A 26,577-nucleotide genomic window follows, 5' to 3' on the forward strand; every position below is an offset into this window, starting at 1 on the left:
TTTTCCCCTTTGACTGACCTTCATGTCTTAAATTAATGATGGACTGTTGTTTCTCTTTGTTTATTTGAGCTTTTCTTACCATAATATGGACTTGGTCTTTTACCAAATTGGGCTATCTTCTGTATACCACCGCTACCTTGTCACAACACAACTGATTGGCTCAAATGCATTAAGATGGAAAGAAATTCCACAAATTAACTTTAAACAAGGCACGCCTGTTAATTGAAATGGATTCCAGGTGACTAGCTCATGAAGCTGGTTGAGAAAATGCCAAGAGTGTGCAAAGCTGTCATCAAGGCAAAGGGTGGCTACTTTGAAGAATCTCAAATAATTGTTTGGGAGGGTGGGGTTCTACATGATTCCATATGTGTTATTTCATAGTTTTGATGTCTTCACTATTATTCTATAATGTATAAAATAGTAACAATAAAGAAAAACCCTTGAGTGAGTAGGTGTGTCCAAACCTATGACTGGTGCTGTGTGTGTGTGTGTGTGTGTGTGTGTGTGTGTGTGTGTGTGTGTGATATAAACTCAGCAAAAAAATAAACGTCCTCACTGTCAACTGCGTTTATTTTCAGCAAACTTAACATGTGTAAATATTTGTATGAACATAACAAGATTCAACATCTGAGACATAAACTGAACAAGTTCCACAGACATGTGACTAACATAAATTGAATAATGTGTCCCTGAACAAAGGGGGGGGGTAAAAAGTAACAGTATGTGGTGTGGGCACCAGCTGCATTAAGTACTGCAGTGCATCTCCTACCCATGGACTGCACCAGATTTGCCAGTTCTTGATGTGAGATGTTACCCCACTCTTCCACCAAGGCACCTGCAAGTTCCCGGACATTTCTGGGGGGAATGGCCCTAGCCCTCACCCTCCGATCCAACAGGTCCCAGCCGTGCTCAATGGGATTGAGATCCGGCTCTTCGCTGGCCATGGCAGAACACTGACATTCCTGTCTTGCAGGAAATCACGCACAGAATGAGCAGTATGGTTGGTGCCATTTTCATGCTGGAGGGTCATGTCAGGATGAGCATGCAGGAAGGGTACCACATGAGGGAGGATGATGTCTTCCCTGTAATGCACAGTGTTGAGACTGCCTGCAATGACAACAAGCTCAGTCCGATGATGCTGTGACACACCGCCCCAGACCATGACAGACCCTCCACCTCCAAATCTATCAGTACAGGCCTCGGTGTAACGCTCATTATTTCGACGATAAACGCGAATCCGACCATCGCCCCTAGTGAGACAAAACCACGACTCGTCAGTGAAGATCACTTTTTGCCAGTCCTGTCTGGTCCAGCGACGGTGGGTTTGTGCCATAGGTGACATTGTTGCCGGTGATGTCTGGTGAGGACCTGCCTTACAACAGACCTACAAGTCCTCAGTCCAGCCTCTCTCAGCCTATACAGGACAGTCTGAACACTGATGGAGGGATTGTGCGTTCCTGGTGTAACTCGGGCAGTTGTTGTTGCCATCCTGTACCTGTCCCGCAGGTGTGATGTTCGGATGCACCGATCCTGTGCAGGCGTTGTTACACGTGGTCTGCCACTGCGAGGACGATCAGCTGTCCATCCTGTCTCCCTGTAGCACTGTCTTAGGCGTCTCACAGTACGGGCATTGCAATTTATTGCCCTGGTCACATCTGCAGTCCTTAAGCCTCCTTGCAGCACGCCTAAGGCACGTTCACGCAGATGAGCAGGGACCCTGGGCATCTTTCTTTTGGTGTTTTTCTTTTGGTGTTTTTCAAGAGAAAGGCCTCTTTAGTGTCCTAAGTTTTCACAACTGTGACCTTAATTGCCTACCGTCTGTAAGCTGTTAGTGTCTTAACGACCGTTCCACAGGTGCATGTTCATGAATTGTTTATGGTTCATTGAACAACCATGGGAAACAGTGTTTAAACCCTTTACAATGAAGATCTGTGAAGTTATTTGGATTTTTACGAATTATCTTTGAAAGAAAGGGTCATGAAAATTGGACGTTTTTGTTGTTGTTGCTGAGTTTATAAACACCACCGTTCAAAAGTTTGGGGTCACTTAGAAATGTGATATGGGATATGAGATATGGCTTTTCTTTGCAACTCTGCCTAGAAGGCCAGCATCCCGGAGTCGCCTCTTCACTGTTGAGACTGGTGTTTTGCGGGTACTATTTAATGAAGTTGCCAGTTGAGGACTTGTGAGGCATCTGTTTCTCAAACTAGACACTCTAATATACTTGTCCTCTTGCTCAGTTGTGCACCAGGGCCTCCCACTCCTCTTTCTATTCTGGTTAGAGCCAGTTTGCGCTGTTCTGTGAAGGGAGTAGTACACAGCGTGGTACGAGATCTTCAGTTTCTTGGCAATTTCTCGCATGGAATAGCCTTCATTTCTCAGAACAAGAATAGACTGACGAGTCTCAGAATAAAGTTCTTTGTTTCTGGACATTTTGAGCCTGTAATCGAACCCACAAGTGCTGACGCTCCAGATACTCAACCAGTCTAAAGAAGGCCAGTTTTATTGCTTCTTTAATCAGGACAACAGTTTTCAGCTGTGCTAACATAATTGCAAAAGGATTTTCTAATGATCAATTAGCCTTTTAAAATGATAAACTTGGATTAGCTGTGACGGTGTTCGTAAAGAGTGGACCAAGGTGCAGCGTGGTAAGTGCTCATTATAAATTTTATTATAACTCAGAACACTAAACAAAACAACAAACAAAGGAAAACGAACACCACGTTCTGCAGGCTTTCACTGAGCTGTACAAAAACAAGATCCCACAACTGAAGGAGGGGCTGCCTAAGTATGATTCCCAATCAGAGACAACGATAGACAGCTGCCTCTGATTAGGAGCCATACTCAGCCAAACACAAAGAAATACAAAAACTAGATTGCCCACCCCACATCACACCCTGACCTAACCAAACTAGACGAAATGAAACGTCTCTCTAAGGTCAGACATTAGCGAACACAACGTGCCATTGGAACACAGGAGTGATGGTTGCTGATAATGGGCCTCTGTATGCCTATGTAGATTTTCCATAAAAAAAATCTGCCATTTCCAGCTGCATTAGTCATTTACAACATTAACAATGTCTACACTGTATTTCTGTTCAATTTGATGTTATTTAATGAACAAAAAAGTAGTTTTCTTTCAAAAACAAGGACAAACTTTTGAACGGTTGTGTGTGTGTGTGTGTATACACACACACAAACTAGATGTGTGTATATATATATATATATATATATATATATATATATATATATATATATATATATATATATATATATATATATATTAAGATTAACTAATTGTATCAAGAGGAATTGATTATGAATCCTAGACTAGTAACTGATTGAAACCTAAGTAGTGGGTATCTCTGGAGGATTGTAGTGTCTGATACTCTTTGAGTTTACATGTATGTGTAAAACATGTTTTCACAGCCTAATTGATTTCACTAAGCCAGTCTATCCACAGCGCTCAACTGCTTAATTGAAATCATTAAATCATCTTACCTGTTTATTTGGGTGGAAATTAGTTAGTTATCAACCAATATATTGATAACTAGCAAGTGGCTCACTGGTTAGTGTCAGCGGTAATGGAGATTAGTGTAGGAGGGAGGAGAGACTGGGTTGTTAACAGAACCACTGATGCATAACTGCACATGCTCACTCTGGCTCACTCGATACCCTCTGGTCCCCAGGTGAGCACAAGGCGGGGGACGAGAGCCCGGTGGAGGGTGGACTCCATGGTGACCGGCGTCCATCGGCAGGGCGACTGGCCCAGAGTACGGAGAAGGACCTGCTCCGTCTGCTGGCTGAAGTCTGCTTCATCAATGCTGAGGTCAGATGACCACCTTTGACCCTTGACCCCTGTCCCTTAATATGCTGAGAAAATCTGTCTTCTCACGAAAACTTCTGTAGCCTTCAAACGGTTTGGCTTACAAACTGCTATGACCACTCTATGGTAAGATGAAACTAACGAACATGATGTTGTTCTTCATTTTTCTCGACAAGCATCACGGAACTCATCTGATGTCGGTACCGCCGATCTGCCAAGTTCTCTCCGTAGCGTACAAACAGTTTGGGCTATGCTCACAAGCCTTAAGACTCATCTGAAGGTTGCCCGGTACCACTTTAAAAAATGAATGGAAGTGTATTCGGAAGTAGTTTAGGGGCCAATATTTGGGGGGTAAATATGGATCCCAAAAAATATAAATAATTTCATGATCTTTCTTATATCTCTGATATTGGACAGACACTTTAAAACAAACTTCCTTTGTCTGTTTTCCTTCCGTCTGTTTTTCTATGTATGAATCTGTTATTCAATGCTTTTCTATGGGCTAATAGCAGTAAGGCCAAATTCAGTGTTTCATCAAATAATGTTGATTCTAAAATCCAAAATCAAATTGCTAAATTATCCTTGGTATGACCATCTTAAAATAATTCCATATGTTAGCTTACTAGAACCCAGACTTGATGCGCTGTTAAAACAAAATACAGCGAGTGACTGTGACTAGCACTCGTTGCCTCTCTCTCCTCCCTGCTGCAGCAACCACCACAGAACATCAGTGTGTGTATAGCGCTGTCTGTGTTGCTGAAGCTGCAACATAATTACATCCATTTCTGACTGAAAAGTTATGTTACCAAAATCCCTAATTTGTTTAGGAAATAGATTACATATTCCCTCAACCCTTGCTCTCTTTACGTGACACATGTATTCTTCGTATGCACATGACCAATAGGGCCTGACCTATAGCATGATCACATTAATAAACTGGTTATATCAAACTATGAATACTGTAACACATGTGACAGCAAAATGGATGCAGAGGACGTGACAAATAAACTCGAAACGGGGGAAGGCTTATTGGTTGCTCATGAGGTAAAGGGGAAGTCAGATGTGTGGAATAAATTTGACTAGTTGTGGAAAATAGGTATGGAGCAAGCGCTGTGTGCATATTAGGCCTATGTGTGCCAAACAGGTGGTGAAAAATTACAATAAATTTTTTTTGACAGTTTGGAACGATGTAAACTACACAAAATAAATTATAAGTGTACCAGAGAGTCTGTAGAAGGAGATCAAAGAAAAAGGAGGGTTATTATTATTAATATAATTTTTCTGACAATTTGGAACAGTGTAAACAACACTAAATAAATAATACCAGAGATGTTGGTCTAACAAAAAGTGTAAAGCCTTTATTACAGCATAGCAAAGATTAAAAACAGCCAAATTTGTGAAATTGTTGCGTGAGGCTTGGTGCTCACGGAATCAGTAGCCTATCAACCAAACACTCAAACAGGGAAATAAGATCTGTCTTATTTCCCTTTGTTCTTAGAGAGGTTGACTCTTCAAAAAAAAAGTGCCCCATGTGACGATACACAAAACGTTTTAAGTTTCACCTCAGTTGTCAGACAGCCACAGGAGTTAAAATCATTGTTCTCTGAGTTCACCAGTTATATTTGCTGCCTTCGATGACTATGGCTGTGTAGCTGCCCGTTTGTCTCTTTGCTATTTGTTAAGTGGTGTTATTTGCTCCTTTGAGGCAGAGTTATGGGGAGGGCAAGTCATCATCAATATCATCCGAGGTTGTCCTTTACAGGCCACCATACACAAGCTCCGCTCTGAGGGGGTACAGCTCAACACCCCAGCCGCCCCTCCTGAGGAGAGAGGACTCCGCCTCTCTGAGGACAATCCACAGTGGGCTGTCTACAGGTGAGGACACATCATCAAATCAAATGTATTTATAAAGCCCTTACATCAGCAGATGTCACAAAGTGCTGTACAGAAACCCAGCCTAAAACCCCAAACAGCAAGCAATGCAGGTGTAGAAGCACTGTGGCTAGGAAAAACTCCCTAGAAAGGCCAGAACCTAGGAAGAAACCTAGAGAGGAACCAGGCTATGAGGGGTGGCCAGTCCTCTTCTGGCTGTGCCGGGTGGAGATTTGCACACACACACTCATGTTTTTTTTTTTATTCTGTCCTAAAATGTATTTCCATTCAAAATCCTATTTGTCTTACCCTAAGCTTAACCTTAGGGTAAGGCCACAACACTTGTCCAATACCTGTTCCCCTGGGAGGCGCTCCTCTCCTGCCCCTAACTCCTCCAAAACCCAAGATATACTCCTCCTTATCTCCTTAATTGTCCATAGCTCCATATCACGTTGCTTGGTCCCTTGGTGGTGGGTAGTTCTGTCACAAGCATCGTATAGAGGAGACCAAGGCGCAGCGTGTTGCGTGCTGATAATATATTTTAATGAAAAACGAACACTTATACAAAAGAAACAAAAACGACAGCACACAGTTCCGTCAGGCAACATACAACTAAACAAAGAACAACTATCCATGAAAACTAAAGGAAAAAAGGCTGCCTAAGTATGGCTTCCAATCAGAGACAACGATAGACAGCTGCCTCCGATTGGAAACCATACCCGGCCAAAACATAGAAATACAAACATAGAATGCCCACCCTCTATCACACCCTGACCTAACTAAACAGAGAAAAAACAGCTCTCTAGGTCAGAGCGTGACAAGTATATTAAAACTGTAGTGTGACTTCCTTTGCTTTCTCATATATTATGCACTGCCGACAACATAACTATGAATTACCGTCATGTGTATTGTGTATTGAAGGACTCTGTTGCTATATATGACAAAACCGAAATGCTGAATTGTTTCAATGAGCACTTTGTATCATCTGGAAGGCTGTTTGATTCAGTGTCCTCTGTTTCTGTACAACCCTGTGTGGATGAACCAGTGAGAGCTGGTCAAACTTTTAGCTTTTTGCCATTCTCAGTGCAGGTGGTACATAAAGCCCTGAAATCCGTAGATCAGAGAAAGCCTCCAGGTCCTGATCTTTTGGATCCCTGCTTTTTAAATCTGGCAGCTGATTTCATAGCTGAACCACTTGCATATCTGTTTAATCTAACCCTGGAATGTAATGAAATTCCAAAGATCTGGAAATCAGCATTTGTCCTGCCACTTTTAAAAGGGGGAGATCCAACTCTTTTAAATAATTATAGGCCAATCTCAAAGCTGTCACCCCTGGTGAAAATACTTGAAACCCTTGTGAGTGAACAGCTAAAAGAGTTTTTATTTACTAACTCTATTTTATCAATGTACCAATCGGGTTTCAGGAAGAAGCATAGCACAATTACAGCAGCCATGAAGGTTTTAAATGATATCACTGAAGCTCTTGACAAAAAACAGCATTGTGTCTCACTTTTTATTGATCTCTCTAAGGCTTTTGATACAGTTGATCATGCTATACTAAGGCAGAGATTGTCGAGTGTAGGTCTTTCAGAGCATGCAGTTGCATGGTTTGTTAACTATCTGTCTGATAGAACTCAGTGCACTCAATTTGATGGGCTTAGGTCTGTTAAATTGTCTGTTTTAAATGGTGTGCCCCAAGGCTCTGTACTTGGTCCTCTCTTATTCACTATTTATATAAATAATTTAGACAAAAATGTCCAAAATGCACAACTTCATTTTTATGCTGATGATACTGTTATTTACTGTTGTGCTTCATCTCTTACAAAAGCTTTCCAGAACTTGCAAACTGCTTTTAATACTGTTCAACATACCTTGTCTCAATTGAAGCTTATCCTCAATACTGACAAAACTAAACTACTGGTGTTTTCTAAAGCAAGAAATAGACCTCTGAACCTTTCACCTATTACTACTTGTCAGGGCAAGGAGATTGAGGTTGTAACCTCATATAAATATCTTGGAATTTTGATTGATGATGGCCTCTCTTTTAAAATGCATATTCAACAACTTACAAAAAAATTTAAGCTGAAATTAGGATTTTATTTTAGAAATAAGGCTTGTTTTTCTTTCGAAGCCAGAATGAGGCTAGTATCAGCTACATTTATGCCTTTACTAGACTATGGGGATATTTTATATATGAATGCTTCCGCTCAGTGTTTGAGATCAATTGACACCCTTTACCATGGCACTTTGAGATTTATTTTAAATTGCAAAACCCTTACGCACCACTGCACTTTGTATACCAGGGTTGGATGGCCTTCTCTAGTCACTCGTAGGCTCAGTCACTGGTATACTTTTATTTACAAAGCCATTTTGGGTTTACTACCTTTTTATTTGGGCATTTTTATTGTTCAGAAATGTGGTGGGTACTCTCTTCGTTCGCAGGACTTTATCCTGCTAACTGTTCCAAATGTCCGAACTGAATTTGGTAAAAGGGCTTTTATGTACTCTGCGCCATCGTCTTGGAATGCCTTACAAAATACTTTTAAACTGGAAGAACTTGTCCCGATTGGTATTTTTAAATCACTGATGAATGAACTTGAGACTGATTCCCTGACATGTCAATGTTTTTAATTTGCTGTTTTTGATTTTGTTATATTCTTTGTTAATTTTATGTTTTTTACTAGATTAATTGTAGTTTTTCATGTTGTTTGTCTGTAATTTTTGTAATGACTTGGCGCTGCCTATCTTGGCCAGGACGCTCTTGAAAAATAGATTTTAAATCTCAATGAGCCCTTCCTGGTTAAATAAAGGTTTAAAAAATAAAAAAATATAAATAAAAAAAAATTGTTCCCCTCCTTCCCACTCCCAGAGATTGGATCCAGGACTTATCTGCCTACGCCACCTCCAACTTCCTGCGGGGAGCCGAGCTGGGAGCAGAGATTCGCGAGGCCTGGGTGGTGGTCAACGCAGCCGTGTACTTATGGAACTACAACAGCCACCTGGTGGCAGCTGGGGAGCAGCGACGCCTCCTGCCCACCTTCCAGAGAGCCGTGGAGCTGCTGAGACAGACCGGACACGCCGGGTAAGTCTAAGAGGAACATCTCACTGGACGGTAACACTTAAACACTACAAATTGTAACATTTTCTTGTTGCTGTCACACACTTAATGCTCATCAGCGTTTTAGTGACATAGTACATATGTGACCCGATTCAGGAACCTAGGCGTATGTTGCAAGTCACGACTTCACAGGAGAGCTGTTTGATCGTAAAAGAAAAATAATAATCAAAATGCGTTTTTTGGCAGAAATGCCTTCTCGAACATGTGAACTTTCATCTGCCTTAATATCAAACTTGTATGTAGAGGTTGCACAATTTGGGGAATATTCAGAGGTGGAAACTTTCCATGGGAATTAACGGGAATATATGGGAATTAACGGAAATATATGCTAATTAATATTAATACCATTTAAATGTAGATGTTTTTTGCATTGGATATATTTACCATATCGTATGGAGACAGAAACATAAACCTTTTACCTTATCATAAGTACACATAATTGCAATTGATTAAATCCTTCCTATAGAAATACAAAAAAACAATTTAGTTACGAATTGAACTTTAATTAAATTAGTTGACTCTTCACATGGGATGATTTCACTTAACAACAAAAGAAAGGGAATAATGAATTATCCCCAATGATCCATTGCATCTCCCAAAAGCATTTTCAACATATATCTGTAAAATGATAGTCTAGAAACTAAAGCTTTGGTTGTCTTCCTCTCAGGCTTCCATGTCTTCTCCCTGGACCTCCTCAATGTCCACCCCTTGAACATGAGACTCTGAGGCCTCATCTTCACTGTCACTTTCCAACCTTGTTGAGGATGGCTCATTGTCAGGCTCAAAAATCCTCAAATTTGCCCGGATGGCCACCAATTTTTCAACCCTTGTATTGGTCAGCCTGTTGTGTGCTTGGTGTGTGTTTTCCCAAACAAGGACCAGTTGTGCTCTGAGGCAGCTGATGTTGGTGGGATTTGGAGGATGATGGAGGCAACAGGGGAAAGAGCCTCAGATCCACAAAGTCCCTTCCACCAGGTGGCTGATGAGATATGTTGGCACCATAGGCCTTGTTGATCTCTGCACCAAACAGGATGCTCTTGCCAGCATACTTGGGGTCCAACATGTACGCTGCGGCGTGTATGGGCTTCAGGCAGGAGTCTTCACGCTTTTTAATTTATTTCAGAACTGAAGTTTCCTCTGCTTGGAGCAACAGTGAAGTGGGCAGGGCAGTACGGATTTCTTCTCATACATCTGCAAACAGAGTCTGAACATCAGACAGGGTGGTATTGTCTCCCTCAATCCATGCAATGCCTACTGCTATAGGTTTCAGGAGTTTCAAGCTGCTTACCACTCTCTCCCAAAATGCATTATCCAGGAGGATCCTCTTGATGGGGCTGTCCATATCGGCAGACTGTGGTATGGCCATTTCTTGGAGAGACTCCTTCCCCTCCAGGAGACTGTCAAACATGATGACAACACTACCCCAACGGGTGTTGCTGGGCAGCTTCAATGTGGTGCTCTTATTCTTCTCACTGCTTGGTGAGGTAGATTGCTGCTATAACTTGATGACCCTTCACATACCTAACCATTTCCTTGGCTCTCTTGTAGAGTGTATCCATTGTTTTCAGTGCCATGATGTCCTTGAGGAGCAGATTCAATGCATGAGCAGCACAGCCAATGGATGTGATGTGAGGGTAGGACTCCTCCACTTTAGACCAAGCAGCCTTCATGTTCACAGCATTGTCTGTCACCAGTGCAAATACCTTCTGTGGTCCAAGGTCATTGATGCCTGCCTTCAGCTCAACTGCAATGTAGAGACTGGTGTGTCTGTTGTCCCTTGTGTCTGTGCTCTTATAGAATACTGGTTGAGGGGTGGAGATGATATCGTTATTTATTCCTTGCCCACGAACATTCGACCATACATCAGAGATGATTGCAATACAGTCTGCTTTCTCTATGATTTGCTTGACCTTCACTTGAACTCGGTTGAACTCTGCATCCAGCAAATTAGTAGGTAAAGCATGTCTAGTTGGAGGGGTGTATGCTGGGCGAAGAACATTTAGAAATCTTATCCAATACACATTGCCTGTGAACATCAGAGGTGAACCAGTTGCATACACTGCTCGGGCAAGACATTCATCAGCATTTATCTCACTATGTTCCTCTATTTGGGTCAAAAGAAGCTGTTGCTATCGATAGGGTGTCTGGTTCATTATTTTCACCTTGAATAGAAATAGAAGAACTTTTGTCAGAGGTTGCTTGTTGTGAGCACTGAGGGAACTTTATGCACTTGGCCAGATGATTCTGCATCTTTGTTGCATTCTTCACATATATGATTTGGCACAGTATTTGTAAATGTACACAGCTTTTCCTTCTACATTAGCTGCAGTGAAATGTCTCAACACATCAGATTGTATGTACAGAGTATGACGCTCTTCTGTGCTTCCAGGGAGCCGGTCTTGTTGGTTATGCTGTGTGATGCGGTGTCCCAGGGGCTGATCCAGCCCTGGTCTGTGCCGGCTGCTGGGCCGGGAACTGGCCAGGGAAGGGAGGACAGCGGAGGCAGGGGGGAGCTAAGGAAGAAAGGAGCCGGGAAGGGAGCCGAGAGGACAGGCAGCATCCACAGCCTCCCCCTCGACCATGCGGCCCTCCAGGACATGCGGAAGGCTCTGGAGGTGTGTGTGTGTGTGTGTGGGTCAAGTAGTGAGCTAGCCAGGAGACGGGGCCATGGGAGATTCTAAAGGTGACTTGCTAATTGGGTTTGGCAGAGAGTCAGGTTCTATTATCCTTCAATGTGCTGTCAAGGGTACTCCCTCCCCTGAAGAGGTCTTAATTTGGGCTCTGCCAAAACAAACACCCTCTCTCCCACTCTGAGCTTATTGGGATAGGCAGAGGGCAGAGGTGGACCTGCATAGAGACCTGGACTGTATTACTGCAGGGCAGTTTGAGGGATCAGAGAGCTGTGCCTGTGTATTCCTCAAGGGCAGCCTCTGGTCTTCAGGTTTCCCAAGTTTCTCTGAATAAGTGATCTCTAAATAAGTTCCTTGAGGGCTGTTGAAACTCTTTCTGTCTTACATCTTAGTATCTCCAGTATCTTTCTCCTATCACTTTTTTTTGAAAGGGGGGGGCAAAAATAATGAAAGAATCAAGGCACTTTGATACATTATGCTTTTCAGAAATACTCTAAATACAACTAGGGCTCTATTTTAACAAATCAATATTTCTACAACTAGGGCTCTATTTTAACAAATCAATATTTCTAACCTAGCGCTATGGTAAATCTTAGTGCAGCCGCTGTTGAGTTGTGGTTGTTTTGAAATATTTATTATATTTTCACAGCGGGAATCATGGGCGCAATAGCTGGTGGTGGCGAGGAAAGGCTGGGTTTTGATGAATAAATAAGTTGCAGGTGTGGCGAGGGCTTGACTACTCACTGGCTAATAAATGTTCTCCATAGCTTAATACTGCATGCGGTTGTCTCAAGTTGTTTAGGCTATTGACAGTCTTTGCGTTATCATCAGCTCCAATTCATCTGGAGGGAATGGAATATTCTCGTCCTAGTCCTTTGTGGATTGATACTGTTTATTAAGTAGTGTACAGCAACAAATAATAGCAGTAACAATAAAATACATTATTTTGCTTAATGTTTGGCATATTTGCGGTCTACATTGTTCTATTTGGCTTCAACATGTAGGCCTAAATGTCTTTACGCATCACATTTTCACTTCTCCAGAAAAAAAAAATTATTAACTCCTATAAATTGTGAATTAAGCAAAAGCATGAGGGCAAAAACATAAAATATTTCAAGGCATTCTCACGAGTAGAATATTTTAGAACCTTTCATTGATAGACTGCTTGGCTAATGTATGGCCAGAATAAACAAAAAAGATACAAAGACACATTGCTGTTGAACCAGACTTATAGTAGGGTAGCCTACTGCGGGCTTGGTTTTTAATCTGGCAAATGCCAGAGCGACAGTTTTTACAAGCCTAAATTGCCAAATACCGTGCATTTGACAATAGCGCCGCCTTAGAGGCAGCCAAAATTAGAGCCCCAAGTCTGCGTGTAACCCAAGTGACTCATTCTGACATTCATCCATCTTTTACAGAGATTGATCTGCTTTGTTTTAACTATTTAATGTGAATGAAGTGCATTTGTTCCCAATTGAATCCCATTTCCTCCATCTATTCTGATTTTCTCCAAAGGGTCTGCTATATCATCAGCACATACTCTGGATAGAAGTAACTTTATCAGTGAATTATTAACTAAGTGTTCTCTTTCAGAACTGAAGATAAAAATGGTTCTCCATTTTCAACATATAGGCCTATATATCAGATAAGTCTTAGATAGCTGACTTAAACAAACTCAGATTATGCAATGGATTTTCTCTAGATACTGTCATATGTGAAACTCAGAGCTGCAAAGCCCCGGCTATGGAGTCCCAAGGTTATGAGTGTATATGGATTCGAAAAGAGTATTGTGCAGATTCACATGGTTAAGCTAGTTACTTTGCTAACTGCTATGGTTATGCAAACAGTTTTAACCCTTTTGCAAAGCAGACAGCCTAGCTGTTAAGACTGTTGGGCCAGTAACCGAAAGGTCGCTAGTTCGAATCCCCGAGCCGACTAAGTGAAAAATCTGTCTGTGTCCTTCAGCAAGGCACGTAATCCTAATTGCTGCTCTAAGTCGCTCTGGATAAGAGCGTCTGCTAAATGACTAAAATGTAAATGTAACCCTTATGCTGCTATGGTTACTATGCTAACTTTTATTTCCCCCACTTTATGGGCTTTTAGCTGTGTGACTATGCACTGCACCTGTCTAATGGCAATGTGCCGGGAGAGAGCGTCCCTATCGCAGCGAGGAAACAGGTAATTTCTACGTGGGTGTGGACCAAGAGGCTCCTCCAGCAGCAGATTGGACAGAAGCTGGACATTGATGATGAGGTACAGTAACATAACAGTCCAAGTCTCCCTTGGGAAATATGTTTTCTGACCTCAATGGGACTTCCTGGTTAAATAAAGGTTAGATAAAATCAAATAAAAACATGCTCACCCAGTCAAGTTAGTCAGTATGATGAGCTGTTCATGAATCTGCCTGGCTGTCAGCCCAGCCCAGCACCTCAAGCTCAACCTCGAAAAGACGGAGCTGCTCTTTCTCCTGTGGAAGGCCTGCCCGTTCCAAGACCTCCATCACGGTTGACAATTCCACAGTGTCTCCCTCCCAGAGTGCAAATAACCTTGGCTTGACCCTGGACAACCCTGTCATTTTCCACAAACATCAAAGCAATGACTCTTCTGCAGGTTCATGCTCTACAACATCCAGAGTACAACCCTACCTCGCACAGGAAGAAGCACATGTCCTAATCCAGGCACTTGTCATCTCCCTTCTGGACTACTCTCTGTTGGCTGGGCTCCCCGCTTGTGCCATCAAACCCCTACAACACCGCAGTCCGCCTGGTGTTCAACCTTCCCAAGTTCTCCCATCTCACCCCAGCAAGGGGAACTGCCCCTCCCTACCTATGCTCAAACCCTACACCCCAACCCAAACACTCCGTTCTGCCACCTCTGGCCTTTTGGCCCTCCCACCCCTACGGGAGGCCAACTCCCGCTCAGCCCAGTCAAAGCTTTTCTCTGTCTCTGTCCAAAACACAACTAACTAACACCCTTGCCTTTTGTAAACTAAAACTTGCACTTTACTTTTTTCTACTAGCACTGGCTTTGTTAATAGCTACTTTGAGGAAACTATAACTGAGATGTAGTTGTCTCACCTAGCTATCTTATTAAGATGAATGCACTAACTGTAAGTCGCTGTGGATAAGGCGCGTCTGCTAAATGACTAAATTACAAAATGTGGTTATTTCCCCAGACTCTGAGTCAGTGCAGTGTTAATGTGAGAAGAAATATGATTCATCACCCAACCGTCTGTATATAGTAAATCAATGTTTTAACTCAAGTTACAGTCATGGCCAAAAGTTTGGAGAATGACACAAATATTAATTTTCACAAAGTCTGCTGCCTCAGTGTCTTTAGATATTTTTGTCAGATGTTACTATGGAATACTGAAGTATAATTACAAGCATTTCATAAGTGTCAAAGACTTTTATTGACAATTACATGAAGTTGATGCAGAGTCAATATTTGCAGTGTTGACCCTTCTTTTTCAAGACCTCTGCAATCCGCCCTGGCATGCTGTCAATTAACTTCTGGGCCACATCCTGACTGATGGCAGCCCATTCTTGCATAATCAATGCTTGGAGTTTGTCAGAATTTGTGGGTTTTTGTTTGTCCACCCGCCTCTTGAGGATTGACCACAAGTTCTCAATGGGATAAATGTCTGGGGAGTTTCCTGGCCATGGACCCAAAATATCGATGTTTTGTTCCCCGAGCCACTTCGTTATCACTTTTGCCTTATGGCAAGGTGCTCTATCATGCTGGAAAAGGCATTGTTCGTCACCAAACTGTTCCTGGAAGGTTGGGAGATGTTGCTCTCGGAGGATGTGTTGGTACCATTCTTTATTCATGGCTGTGTTCTTAGGCAAAATTGTGAGTGAGCCCACTCCCTTGGCTGAGAAGCAACCAAAAACACATGAATTGTCTCTGGATGCTTTACTGTTGGCATGACACAGGACTGATGATAGCGCTAACCTTGTCTTCTCCGGACAAGCTTTTTTCTGGATGCCCCAAACAATCGGAAAGGGGATTCATCAGAGAAAATGACTACCAGTCCTCAGCAGTCCAATCCATGTACCTTTTGCAGAGTATTAGTCTGTCCCTGATGTTTTTCCTGGAGAGAAGTGGCTTCTTTGCTGCCCTTCTTGACACCAGGCCATCCTCCAAAAGTCTTCGCCTCACTGTGCGTGCAGATGCACTCACACCTGCCTGCTGCCATTCCTGAGCAAGCTCTTTACTGGTGGTGCCCCGATCCTGCAGCTGAATCAACTTTAGGAGACGGTCCTGGCGCTTGCTGGACTTTCTTGGGCGCCCTGAAGCCTTCTTCACAACAATTGAACCACTCTCCTTGAAGTTATTGATGATCCGATAAATGGTTGATTTAGGTGCAGTCTTACTGGCAGCAATATCCTGGCCTGTGAAGCCCTTTTTGTGCAAAGCAATGATGACGGCATGTGTTTCCTTGCAGGTAACCATAGTTGACCGAGGAAGAACAATGATTCCAAGCACCACCCTCCTTTTGAAGCTTCCAGTCTGTTATTCAAACTCATTCAGCATGACAGAGTGATCTCCAGCCTTGTCCTCGTCAACACTCACACCTGTATTAACAAGAGAATCACTGACATGATGTCAGCTGGTCCTCTTCATAACATTCTGGAGTATATGCAAATTGCCATCATACAAACTGAGGCAGCAGACTTTGTGAAAATTAATATTTGTGTCATTCTCAAAACTTTTGGCTACGACTGTACAGTATCACAAGGGGATAGTGAGTAATTTATTCATTGCAAATGTCAGTCTCATTGATATACTGTACATGTATGATTGTGCCTGTCAGAGATAGCGTTGTTAAGACATCTCTATGGTTTTGACTGGTAAGCCACGGTACCATTGTGATGAAATATTCAGTTGTATCTTTATCTCTTTTTGTCTTTCCAGTGTAAGAATGAGGCAGTGTCAGCCATGACACGTGTGTTGGTAGGAGTGGAAATGCTGTTATGCAACAGTCACCCCAGGCAGATAGAGTTCTCTGTCCCTAGTCTCTCTACGGTAGGTCCTGCTTTCTTGGCCAGGCGGCAACAGATGCCTTGAGACCGTACTGGTAATCAGAGCATTTGTTCATGTCTATGTCTGTGAATTTGGTAAAAAAAATGTTTCCTCAAATAAACATCTTATTTGATATGTTTTGTTATCATTTCCTTGCCCTATAGGACTGTATGCATTTCCGTCCTGCATTCTTGTATCATTAAACCCCAGTTCTATGGAAGCAGAGGACAGAGCACTCATTGCCCCTTTCTCCCTCATCTCCCTCCTCTTCTCCTCCTTCCCTACTATTTTCCTCTCCGCTCTCCTCCCCTCTCCTCTCTCCATCCTCTCCTCTAGCTGGTCCGCATGGCGTCAGACTGCAAGTGGAGTGACCCTGTGGTCGAGCTGCAGGTGTGGACACACCTGGCTTGCTTCTCTCACCAGGCCCAGGACCACAACCTGGTCATGACCTGCAGCCACAATGCACTGCAGCTGGAGGCCGCTGCAGCTCAGAGGTTGAAGGTCATGACCTATGCTCTGTAGGTGTTGGTCACTATGGTGACTTTGATTCCGTCTGTTTTACCAAGGCTGAAATGGTCAGATCTTCCCTGTATGTTTTACCTGATATCTACCCATTTCGGTCAATTTGCCTTTTAAATCAAAATATGGGATGGGATCAAGTGTTTTTTTTTACATAGCAAGTTGAGGTGCAAATGACACCTACAGTAGTGTCCACAAGAGAACATTACAATATACTCAGGGCCATATATGCAGTAATAATTTTATGTTACAACAATGTGCAATATACTATCATCGAATGACTTCAGTTAATGGTTATCTTCACGGCTTTAAGGTCCCACTCTTTGTAGGATTCTGACAGTCAGTCATTCTAAAAAATGGTGACTGTCAGTGTCTACGTTACTTTAGCAGTGACATTTTGTTATATTCCTGACTGGCTGACTGATTCTCTGAATGGCATATTTGTCAACTTATTTAATAAAAAAATGTTTGACCTTTTCAAGTTACAGCCGGTCGGCCGTGCAGGAGATGTTGAGCAATGCTGCATGTCTAAGAGGATTGAGCATGGTCCACAAGTCAAATGGACATCCTCACAGTTACAGAGAAGCCTTGCAGATGCTCCAGTCCAGTGTCAGGTTAGTTTCTGTTTTCTGTAATTCCTAAACAATAGACTGCTCATTACTTTGTTCTCTTTTTGTCTCCCCTACGTCTACCTTTATTTCACTTTGTTGCTTTGGCTACAGTATCTCTTTCTCTCTCGTTCTCGATCTGTCTTTATTTTACTCTCCATTTCAACCATCTTCATATCCATTCGTGCCATAGCAACCAATGCTTTCTCTCTTCTTCAGCTATGCGGAGCGGGCAGGTAACTCTGTCCTGTGTATGGCTACAGCGCGCCACTACTGGAACAACTGCCTGCCCTTGACTGAGACCTCACTGGAGAGACAGCAGCTCCGACAGCCTCTAGAGAAGATCCTGAAAGCCCTGGTCCACACCAGCAAGAAATACCCAACTGTAAGAACCCCATCTCGAACTAGCCTGGTCGCAGATCTAGTTTTATAGCAAACTCCTGTCGAATTTGTCATGTTTCTCTGGTACGAGCCCCTCTCCACATTGGCTTCTGTACAGTATGTGTATCATTGGTGCTGTCACTGTAAAAATACTCCTATTCAATCAAGTGGGGTTTGAAGTGTTCATGTGTATGATTCATTTTCTCTGGTGGTTTAAGCAGGGGGAAGAGAAGGGAGGGGCTACCCTGACTGTGATGCCCTCTGTAACCTCATCGCTGGAAGCCTCAAGTGAGTCCCCACACAAACTTCAAATGTTCATACCGCACAAACCTTTGACTGCTGTTTCACAGCTAACTACTACTTTTTATCCTATAATCTTGTTTCTGACTTTAATTCCATAAGCCTGCTTATTTATTTATTTCCAAAACGGCCTGTCTTGTGCTGTATCATTCTCAAACACCACTAGTAGACATGATAGATGAAGTCCCATTCCCACGCACACCAGTAGGCCATTAGATCTGTGGCATTTACATCCAAGCAGTCACATAGAGTAGTGCTTTTTCCTGAAGTTCTGTTAAGTTCTGTCACCCAACCTATTCACTCTCTACAGAGAACTTCAGGAAAAAAACGCTACTCTATGTGACTGCTTGGATGTAAATGCAACAGATCTAATGGCCTACTGGTGTGCGAATCCAAATGATTTTTTATTCTCATTCTCTATTCCTTTCTTTCTGTGTCTGTTTGTGTCTGTGCATTTGTGTTTGTGTGTGTGTGTGTGTGTGTTTTATCTATACATTTTTGTGTGTGCGCCTCTGTCTGTGTGTGCGTGTGTAGGCATGGGGAGCCCTGAGGATGACCTGACCCTGAGAGCAGCCATGTACGGCCTGCTGTTCCACATCCACGCAGACAGCTCAGATTGGACAGGAGCTCTGACGTTGCTGGAGCAGGCTATCAGAGACATGCCCCGCACCAGACACAGGCTGTGAGTGCTAGAGAGAAATGATGCGGGGAATAAGAGAAAATAATGGGGAAGGCCAGGAGGAAAGGGAGAGAGGAGAGAGATGAAAGAGGTTAAAGGCCGTGAGTACTACACTGACACTAGGAGAAAACGGGGGATAGAAATGGTGAAAGGAGAGAGAGAGAGAGAGAGAGAGAGAGAGAGAGGGAAGAGGTTATACAGGACTGAGGACTCCTATCACTGGCGTCATCACATTTCTGTGTGCTTATTTGTACGCATGTTAAAATGCCTCGATATGAATATGACGCTATAAATAATTATGTGTGTTTTATGAAATGTCATATTTTGGATATGGGTAATTCCATCATTATGGAGGCCTCAGCAAAAAAAGCCTGACCCTAATTGGGTGAATAAGCATAAGATATGTTTGATTTGTAAAATCTTTTGCTTAAACAATTCGTTTTTTTGTGGGGGGGTTTTTTCAGCTTTTGTGAGGGCTTTTCAGAGCGTCAAATCCTTAGTAATGAAAACATTAGATCTTGATAGTTTAGCCGGAGGAAATGATGCCCTTAATAAAGCATCACACAAGTTTTTCAGTGTTTGAAAAGGAAATATGAAACGTAACTTTTTCATGGCAATTATCACAATCATATTTCTGTAGAGTTACCCATGTGTGAGAATGTGATACCCTTTTCCCACTACTGAGCCAAGATAAGCTGTACTGTGCTGGCCTGGTTACACATCCACATAGTTGCTGGAAATGACAATGTGAAAAGAAAATATCTGGGCCAGCACATTATGGTTTGGGTTGGCACAATGGTGGGAAAAGGGCATGAGAATGTGAAACTGTGCTTGTCTTTCCCCATGACTGTGCCCTAGGCTCCTGTTCAAGCACCGGGTGCTGGTGAAGGCTCGGCTGGGGGAGAGTGTGGTGATAGACATGCAGAAGTTCCGGGATGAAGGGGAGCTCTACTGCTCCCACATGTGGCACCGAGTGGCGCTGTGTTCTGGGGAGATGCTACAGCAGTTGGCCTGCTTCCAGAATTCCATTACTTCTTTACTGGTAAGGAAAGGGGATACCTGGTCAGTTGCACAACTGAATACATTCAACCGAAATCTGTCTTCCGCATTTAACCCAACCCCTCTGAATCAGAGGTGCGGAGGGCTGCCTTAAACTACGTCCACGTCATCGGCGTGGGCATAGAGCATTTGTGTTTAGTGAATCCACCAGATCATGTAGTAGGGATGACCAGGCATGTTCTCTTGATAAGTGCGTGAATTGGACAATTTTCCTGTCCTGCTAAGTATTCATAATGTAATGAGTACTTTTGGGTGTCAGGGAAACTGTGTGGAGTAAAAAGTACATTATTTTCTTTAGGAATGTGGTGGAGTAAACGTTGTCAAAAATATAAATTAGTAAAGTAAGTGCAGATACCAAAACAAATGACTTAAGTAGTAATTTAAAGTATTTTTACTTCTGTACTTTATACCACTGCACATGCACAAACATATACACACAAAGACACATTCATGAGCAAACACACACACACACACCTACACCAGACACATACACATTCACTTTTGCATTTTCACTTTGAATTACTTTACATACACACAGTTCTTCAGTGTGCTCTTCGAAGTGTGAAATATTGCAGCAGTTCCTTGCCAGGTCTGAATCCAAGTGGCCCTATTGAGCTAAGGGACTCTAGTAGCATCTAGTGGAAGCTTAGTGCTATTGCAGCCAGGCTCTGTGCATTGCCTTACGCTGTAGCTTTGTATGGGTGAACCTTATGGGTTTGTTGTGTTTGTGTAGAGTGTGAAGAGTCAGTGGCAGAAGGCGGATTTCCTGTTGGAGTTTGGAGAGTGGCTGTACTGTCAGAACTTTCCCCTTGCTGATGCCCAGCACCAGATACAGTGGGCTATCGACATCCTCCTGCACATGATCACTGACCAGGAAGAGAGCAAGGGTATGTTTCTTGTCATTGCTATGTGTTTGTGTGATTGCTATGTAAAGGTCTGTTTAGTTACTGAAGAATCGTAAACAATGTCCTTTTTTTCTTTTCATTTTAATTAATAGAGAAGACCTGTTCCAAGGGAAGCAAACTGAATGAACTGGAGAGGAGAGAAAATTCCCAAGGAGGTACTGATTTCTCTGGGGATGAGTCTACACATTTATGTTGAATGCTGTGCGTGTGTGCTTGTACATGTACACCAGACTTGTGTTCGAATACTATTTCAGATGTTTTCAAATATTTTAGCAGGGGTTGATTGAGCTTGCCTGGACCCAAGAGAATATTTTCAAAACTGCAGCCCTGCCACTAGCACTACAGACAGACCAGAGCGAATGGGAAAGTATTTTAAAGATTTAAAATGTGTTTGAACCCAGGTGGACAGTATGTGGGGAAATCCGACCCGAGTTAAGCACGCGTAACTGGAACGAAATTCCCTTTTTATGCAGTTTTCTCTCTATGCGTATTCTGACCTTGAACTTAAGCATGAGAATAGAATCCTATTCACCATTTGAGATCTAAGAGGTGTGTCTACAGATACGCCTCATTCTGACTTAATTCCCTCATAATTCCACCACCTTTACTCACAAGGAAATGATGATTAAGGTCGAGCAACCTGTCGGTCCCAAGTGGAACAACATCCACTTAATTTTTTGGAAATAACACCATTCTCCCTGCACTGTAATTTACAAATTGATAAGAGCTAGGTAAATGGATTAAGCCGTTTGGATAAGGGGATTGTAAATATAAATCACAATCGTTTTAGATCTTAGGATCGCTGTAGACATGTGAAACCAGTCATATGGCAGCAAACTGAAGCATATCAACATGTCACCTTTTATCACCACAGTGAAGTTTATGAAATGCTGGCCTTATAACATGTAAGGATGACATTTGGAGATCAAAGCTATAGGCTTCTGTAGCCATGCGCAAATGACAGGCCTATAGCGCCAAACCTACCAAGTTGATTTATGATTTCTAAAATGTTTTAATTATTCCCAGACTTTTCACTGTTCACAAAATATTAGCTACTATCGGTAGCCACTGTCAATTATCCCTACATTCATGTATTACTGTCACTTTTGTTATTTTTATTTTTTATTTTTTTTGCTGGATTCCATTATATCGTTAGTTTACCTTTATTTCCTCTGTCACGTTCGTGTGGTTGTTCCTTAGGGTTGCTAGCAATAGTGGATCATATTAGGCTAACTTATTACAAGTTGTGCAATAATAGGGGTCGTGTAGCCTATTTGTGTCATTATGGAACGCAGACCATACGTAGCAGTTTAAACCTGGAGCATAGCGCATGTTTCACGACGACCGTTGTCATCACAGATCCATGATGAGTGAGTATTATTAGGGTAGATTCATACGACTACTGTTCACTCACCTATTTTACAGTCACCTTCCAATATTTCAACTATTGAACAATTGAATATGGAAACTTCAGGATGAATCAAACCACTGTATTTTTGATTCGCCAAAATATTTAGTGTGTAAAAGCTCTCAAAATATTTTTTTTTAAATAATTTGTGAATACCTTCTAACCCTAAATAATATACAAGATCAGAATATTTTTAAATCTACCAATTGATGCTGAAAAGGAGACAAATATGTGTGTACTTAGTCCTACATGGCCTTCTTGAATTGATCCCTAATATTCTGAACCGTTCTCTCCATATATTCTAGTGAGTCTGTCGATAAAAGTCTAACTAAAGGTACCCAAATTTAAAGGGATTGCTTCAGATAAATGTACTGAAAACTCTATTGAATGAAAACTCCACCAGACAATCTGTTAGCAAGTGGGAGGGTTTTCAGCAGTTGAATTACTTTTATTCAGCACGTGCAAGGGAACCATGCCTGCAAAGCCCTTTACGCATCTGCATAAGGTAAGTCTGAATACCAACTACAGACTAGTGCGTAGGAAAGGTGTGCGTAAGAAGGCGTACATTTCTTAAGTCTGAAACGGGCCCTATGTGTTTTTCCTCCTCTCTTACAGATGAGTCGGGAGAAGGGACAGGGCTGATACCAGTGAAGGTTCAGTCCCACATCGGGGTGCAGGGGGCGGTGTCTGGGCCCTGTTTCTCTGACCTCAGGGAGGTGAGGCGTCTGGACAGCCTGGTCAGAGCACACACTCTGCTGGCTGCCATGGGGGACAGGGCATCCCCCCAGCACCAACAGAACCTACTCAGGGCCTATAGCCTAGTGATGCAGATCTGGCAGGTAGGGACTCCTTTAAAACTACCACACCTAAGTTGTGTTCATGAGGGCACACCGTAGCAAAACATTTTGTAATGGACAATAGGTTCAGATAGTACCTTTACGTTTCATGTCTACTGAACACGACCCAGTAATTTCACTATGTTTTATACCAGCAGATGCATACAGTATAAGCCACAAAACGGTTTCTCTGTTTAAAAGAAATGTGATTTACGGGTAACAAAAAGACGAGTGATAGCAGTGTACTCCCATTGCAGGTGTCCATGGCAACTGCACGCGAGGTAATCAGGGAGATGAAGAATCCTCTAGTCCCACCGTCCGGGCCATGTCCCTCTGCAACAGCCAAAAAAGACAAAGATAAGGAGAAGGACAAAGGCAAAAAATCTAAAGAGGTAGACCTGACCACCTTCAGAGAAGTCCATGGCTATTTTTTTTGTTTTGTCATTGTATAGCATTGCAAATGACAAGTATTGAATGATGCGATATTGTCACGACCGTCGTTTAAATAACTGGACCAAGGCGCAGCGTGAGTAGATTCCACATTTTTTATTACTCGTGAAACTTCAAAAAAACGACGCCGATATAACGATCACGCAAACCGTAGCACACAAAGGCACTCACACAAAACAATATCCCACATTGCAGGTGGGAAAAATAACACACTAAGTATGATCCCCAATTAGAGGTAACGATTCTCAGCTGCCTCTAATTGGGAACCATACACCAACATAGAAATAAACTCACTAGAAATCCCCCTAGTCACGCCCTGACCTAAAACACCATAGAGAACCCCGAGGGCTCTCTATGGTCAGGACGTGACAGATATGTTATTTTACCATTGTACATTCTTGCCAATGTGCAGTTTAGAGTATTTGTACAGTTCAATTGTACACTTTTGCCAGCTGAAAGCAATTAGGAATGAATATTTGGCCAAGGAATACCAGAGCTCTTCTGTGTTTAAACAGCCACCCCCTACTGAGGAGAAGCCCAAAGCCCGGAGGCCACAGGATGACGTGTTGCCCTCCAGCCCAGAGGAGTGGGCACAGTACGACTGTCCCGAGGATGTCCGCCAGGCCTTCAGATATGACACCAGCCCCCACTGCATCAACAGACACAGCCTCAGCAAACAGGCAGGCACCACTAAGCTCTCTCTGACTGCCTCTGTTATAGAGCCCAATGGGGTCATGTTCATTAGGGCACACTGTGGCAAAACGTTTTGCAACGATAGTTGACAAGTTCAGGTAGTCTCTCCCTATTTCAGTCTGTTTTCGTCCTTTTGGTCCCTGATGAATATAAATTATTGAGTCATTATCGGAACAGGGACTGTTTCAATTGGCCGTGGTGGCTTAGAGTCGAAGGCTTGAAAGCCAGAAACATTGACTCGATATTGATCCTTGTCTTGACAAGTCATAATTTGTTTGTTGGAAGAGGATGTCTACTCATTGATTTTGGGAGCAAATCAGAATGTTGGCATAGACAAAAAAAGCTTATTTTAAATTAAAGACGTGTAGTGATTCATTTATCTTATGACACTCCAGTGTGACAGTATTAGGTGACACAATTATGCTTGGTAATCATACAAATTAACTGAGAACGTGCTCAGATGGTGCAGTCCTACACAGTGTCAAATATATGTTAAACGATGACCAGTCCAACACTTCATGTGATATCAGGCTGTACTGTAGTGTTTTTTTCTTCTCTGTCCTGTTCCACAAGCTGTATCACCACATGATACAGGTGGATAAAGTCTTATTGTCTATGGCTCAAAGTTTGTCCTACACGTTCTACACATCAAATTTAATCACTGTCCTGCACTTGAACTACTTATTAAATTACTAACTACAAACGCAGGATGTTAATGAAACGGAATAGTAATGATTAAGTCATGTGTTTACTTCCTTTTCTCCCTGTGTCTGGGTGGCTGCAGACTCAGAGCTTGTTCTTCCTGGACCTGCTGGTGAAAGAGCTGCAGTGTCTTTCTCTCACCCACCTGACTCTTCCCATACTGCACCTGGCGGAGGTCATTGCCCATGACCTGCTGGACAGAAGGAGCCTCTCTGACCTCTACCGTCTCAGGTGAATAACTCCAATTTCGCGTCTAGAGTTTATTCTTTCTGTTCGTGCACAGGTGCAATACTGCTACTTTCACTGCAAATAGTCTATGGGGCGTTTTACCAGACACCAAGCTAATACTGGACTAAAAAGCATTTTCAATGGAGATTCTCCATTTATCTTGCTTTTTAGTCCAGGACTAGACTTAATGTGTCCAGGAAATGGTGCATATACACTGAGTATACAAAACATGAAGAACACAATCTGTTATGCACTTTCCTTGACAGACTGACCGGGTGAATCCAGGCGAAAGCTATGATCCCTTAAATCCACTTCAATCATTGTAGATGAAGGGGAGGAGACAGGTTAAAGAAGGATTTCTAAGCCTTGAGACAACTGATACATGGATTGTGTACAGTATGTGTGCCATTCAGAGGGTGAATGGGGAAGACAAAAAATGTTCAACTCAATATTAGGAAGGTGGTCCTAATGTTTGGTATACTCAGTGCATGTTAGTTAAGGCTACTGCTTTTACTTTTGGCTTGTCAATTTTTGAAAAACAGTGTAGAGCTAAACATTCAATATGAAAGGTTTTCCACATGCGTGGTCCAAATCCTTGCCCATTTCAGAATCATTTATTTATTGTGAAATATTACCTAATAGTTTTCCCATTTATTTCCTCATTCTAACATTTTAGAATTGTGAGGAGCTGTTCTCAGCTGGATATGGAGACGTCTACAGTGTACCACAAGAAGCTCCTGAGCCTGACTGGTATCCTCGAGCAGGAACAAATGGAGTATGTGTGCCTCACTCTTTTCCACCAGCTCCTGTACATACTGAATACTAATTTGTATTGGATCTGTAGTGTTTGCCCTGATTCTTTTACTAGTGTTTTGATCTCCTGTCCATGCATTATTTCATTGCAGGTGTCGCAAAGCTATAGCTTTACAAAGAGAGAGAAACAGCCTGTATATGGATTATAATGGCAAAACGGACAATGAGGTTAGTTTCAAAGCGTCATAGCTGAAATGAACAAGCATACCATACAAGGTGTATTATCACCGTAAGGGTTTATAGACCTTTAATTGAAGAGAAAGAAAGCGAAATGAACCCTGAAATGAATAACTGTAGTTCTTAGTTTTATTCAACTTTTATTATAGTTTAAAGCATGATTGGCAAGCAGCACAGGTTGATTACAGTCAAATGCAGACAGGGATATAAGTCCAAACTGCACTTTCATAATGTGAAACCCATAACACATATCACAGGTTCATGAGAGTTTAATTAGTGGCTTGTTAAATATCAAATGGCTGTCACTCATGTCAATCTGGCATGACGATGATCCTAATTTTTTACGAG

At 42.4% G+C, this 26,577-nt stretch overlaps 1 protein-coding gene across 5 annotated transcripts in view; it reads left to right on the plus strand.

The window, feature by feature from the left end:
- The window catches only part of cfap46 (cilia and flagella associated protein 46), a 93,327-nt gene that overhangs the window by 24,396 nt on the left and 42,354 nt on the right, over window positions 1–26,577 (plus strand). For 4 of the 5 annotated variants that reach the window (XM_029698094.1, XM_029698089.1, XM_029698091.1 and 1 more), the window contains 20 exons: window positions 3,690–3,829; window positions 5,589–5,701; window positions 8,568–8,780; window positions 11,206–11,431; window positions 13,550–13,699; window positions 16,364–16,474; window positions 16,808–16,989; window positions 17,473–17,604; window positions 17,818–17,983; window positions 18,198–18,267; window positions 18,814–18,961; window positions 19,817–20,000; window positions 20,751–20,904; window positions 21,015–21,077; window positions 22,946–23,169; window positions 23,424–23,558; window positions 24,132–24,296; window positions 25,094–25,242; window positions 25,916–26,014; window positions 26,145–26,220. In XM_029698094.1, the coding sequence (XP_029553954.1) occupies window positions 3,690–3,829; window positions 5,589–5,701; window positions 8,568–8,780; window positions 11,206–11,431; window positions 13,550–13,699; window positions 16,364–16,474; window positions 16,808–16,989; window positions 17,473–17,604; window positions 17,818–17,983; window positions 18,198–18,267; window positions 18,814–18,961; window positions 19,817–20,000; window positions 20,751–20,904; window positions 21,015–21,077; window positions 22,946–23,169; window positions 23,424–23,558; window positions 24,132–24,296; window positions 25,094–25,242; window positions 25,916–26,014; window positions 26,145–26,220 (2,900 nt within the window). The remainder of the gene's footprint in view (window positions 1–3,689; window positions 3,830–5,588; window positions 5,702–8,567; window positions 8,781–11,205; window positions 11,432–13,549; window positions 13,700–16,363; window positions 16,475–16,807; window positions 16,990–17,472; window positions 17,605–17,817; window positions 17,984–18,197; window positions 18,268–18,813; window positions 18,962–19,816; window positions 20,001–20,750; window positions 20,905–21,014; window positions 21,078–22,945; window positions 23,170–23,423; window positions 23,559–24,131; window positions 24,297–25,093; window positions 25,243–25,915; window positions 26,015–26,144; window positions 26,221–26,577) is intronic. The other variant, XM_029698092.1, reaches the window with a different exon arrangement.

The sequence above is a fragment of the Salmo trutta genome, chromosome 18 (assembly GCF_901001165.1).
Source record: "Salmo trutta chromosome 18, fSalTru1.1, whole genome shotgun sequence".
Classification (NCBI taxonomy): Eukaryota; Metazoa; Chordata; class Actinopteri; order Salmoniformes; family Salmonidae; genus Salmo; species Salmo trutta.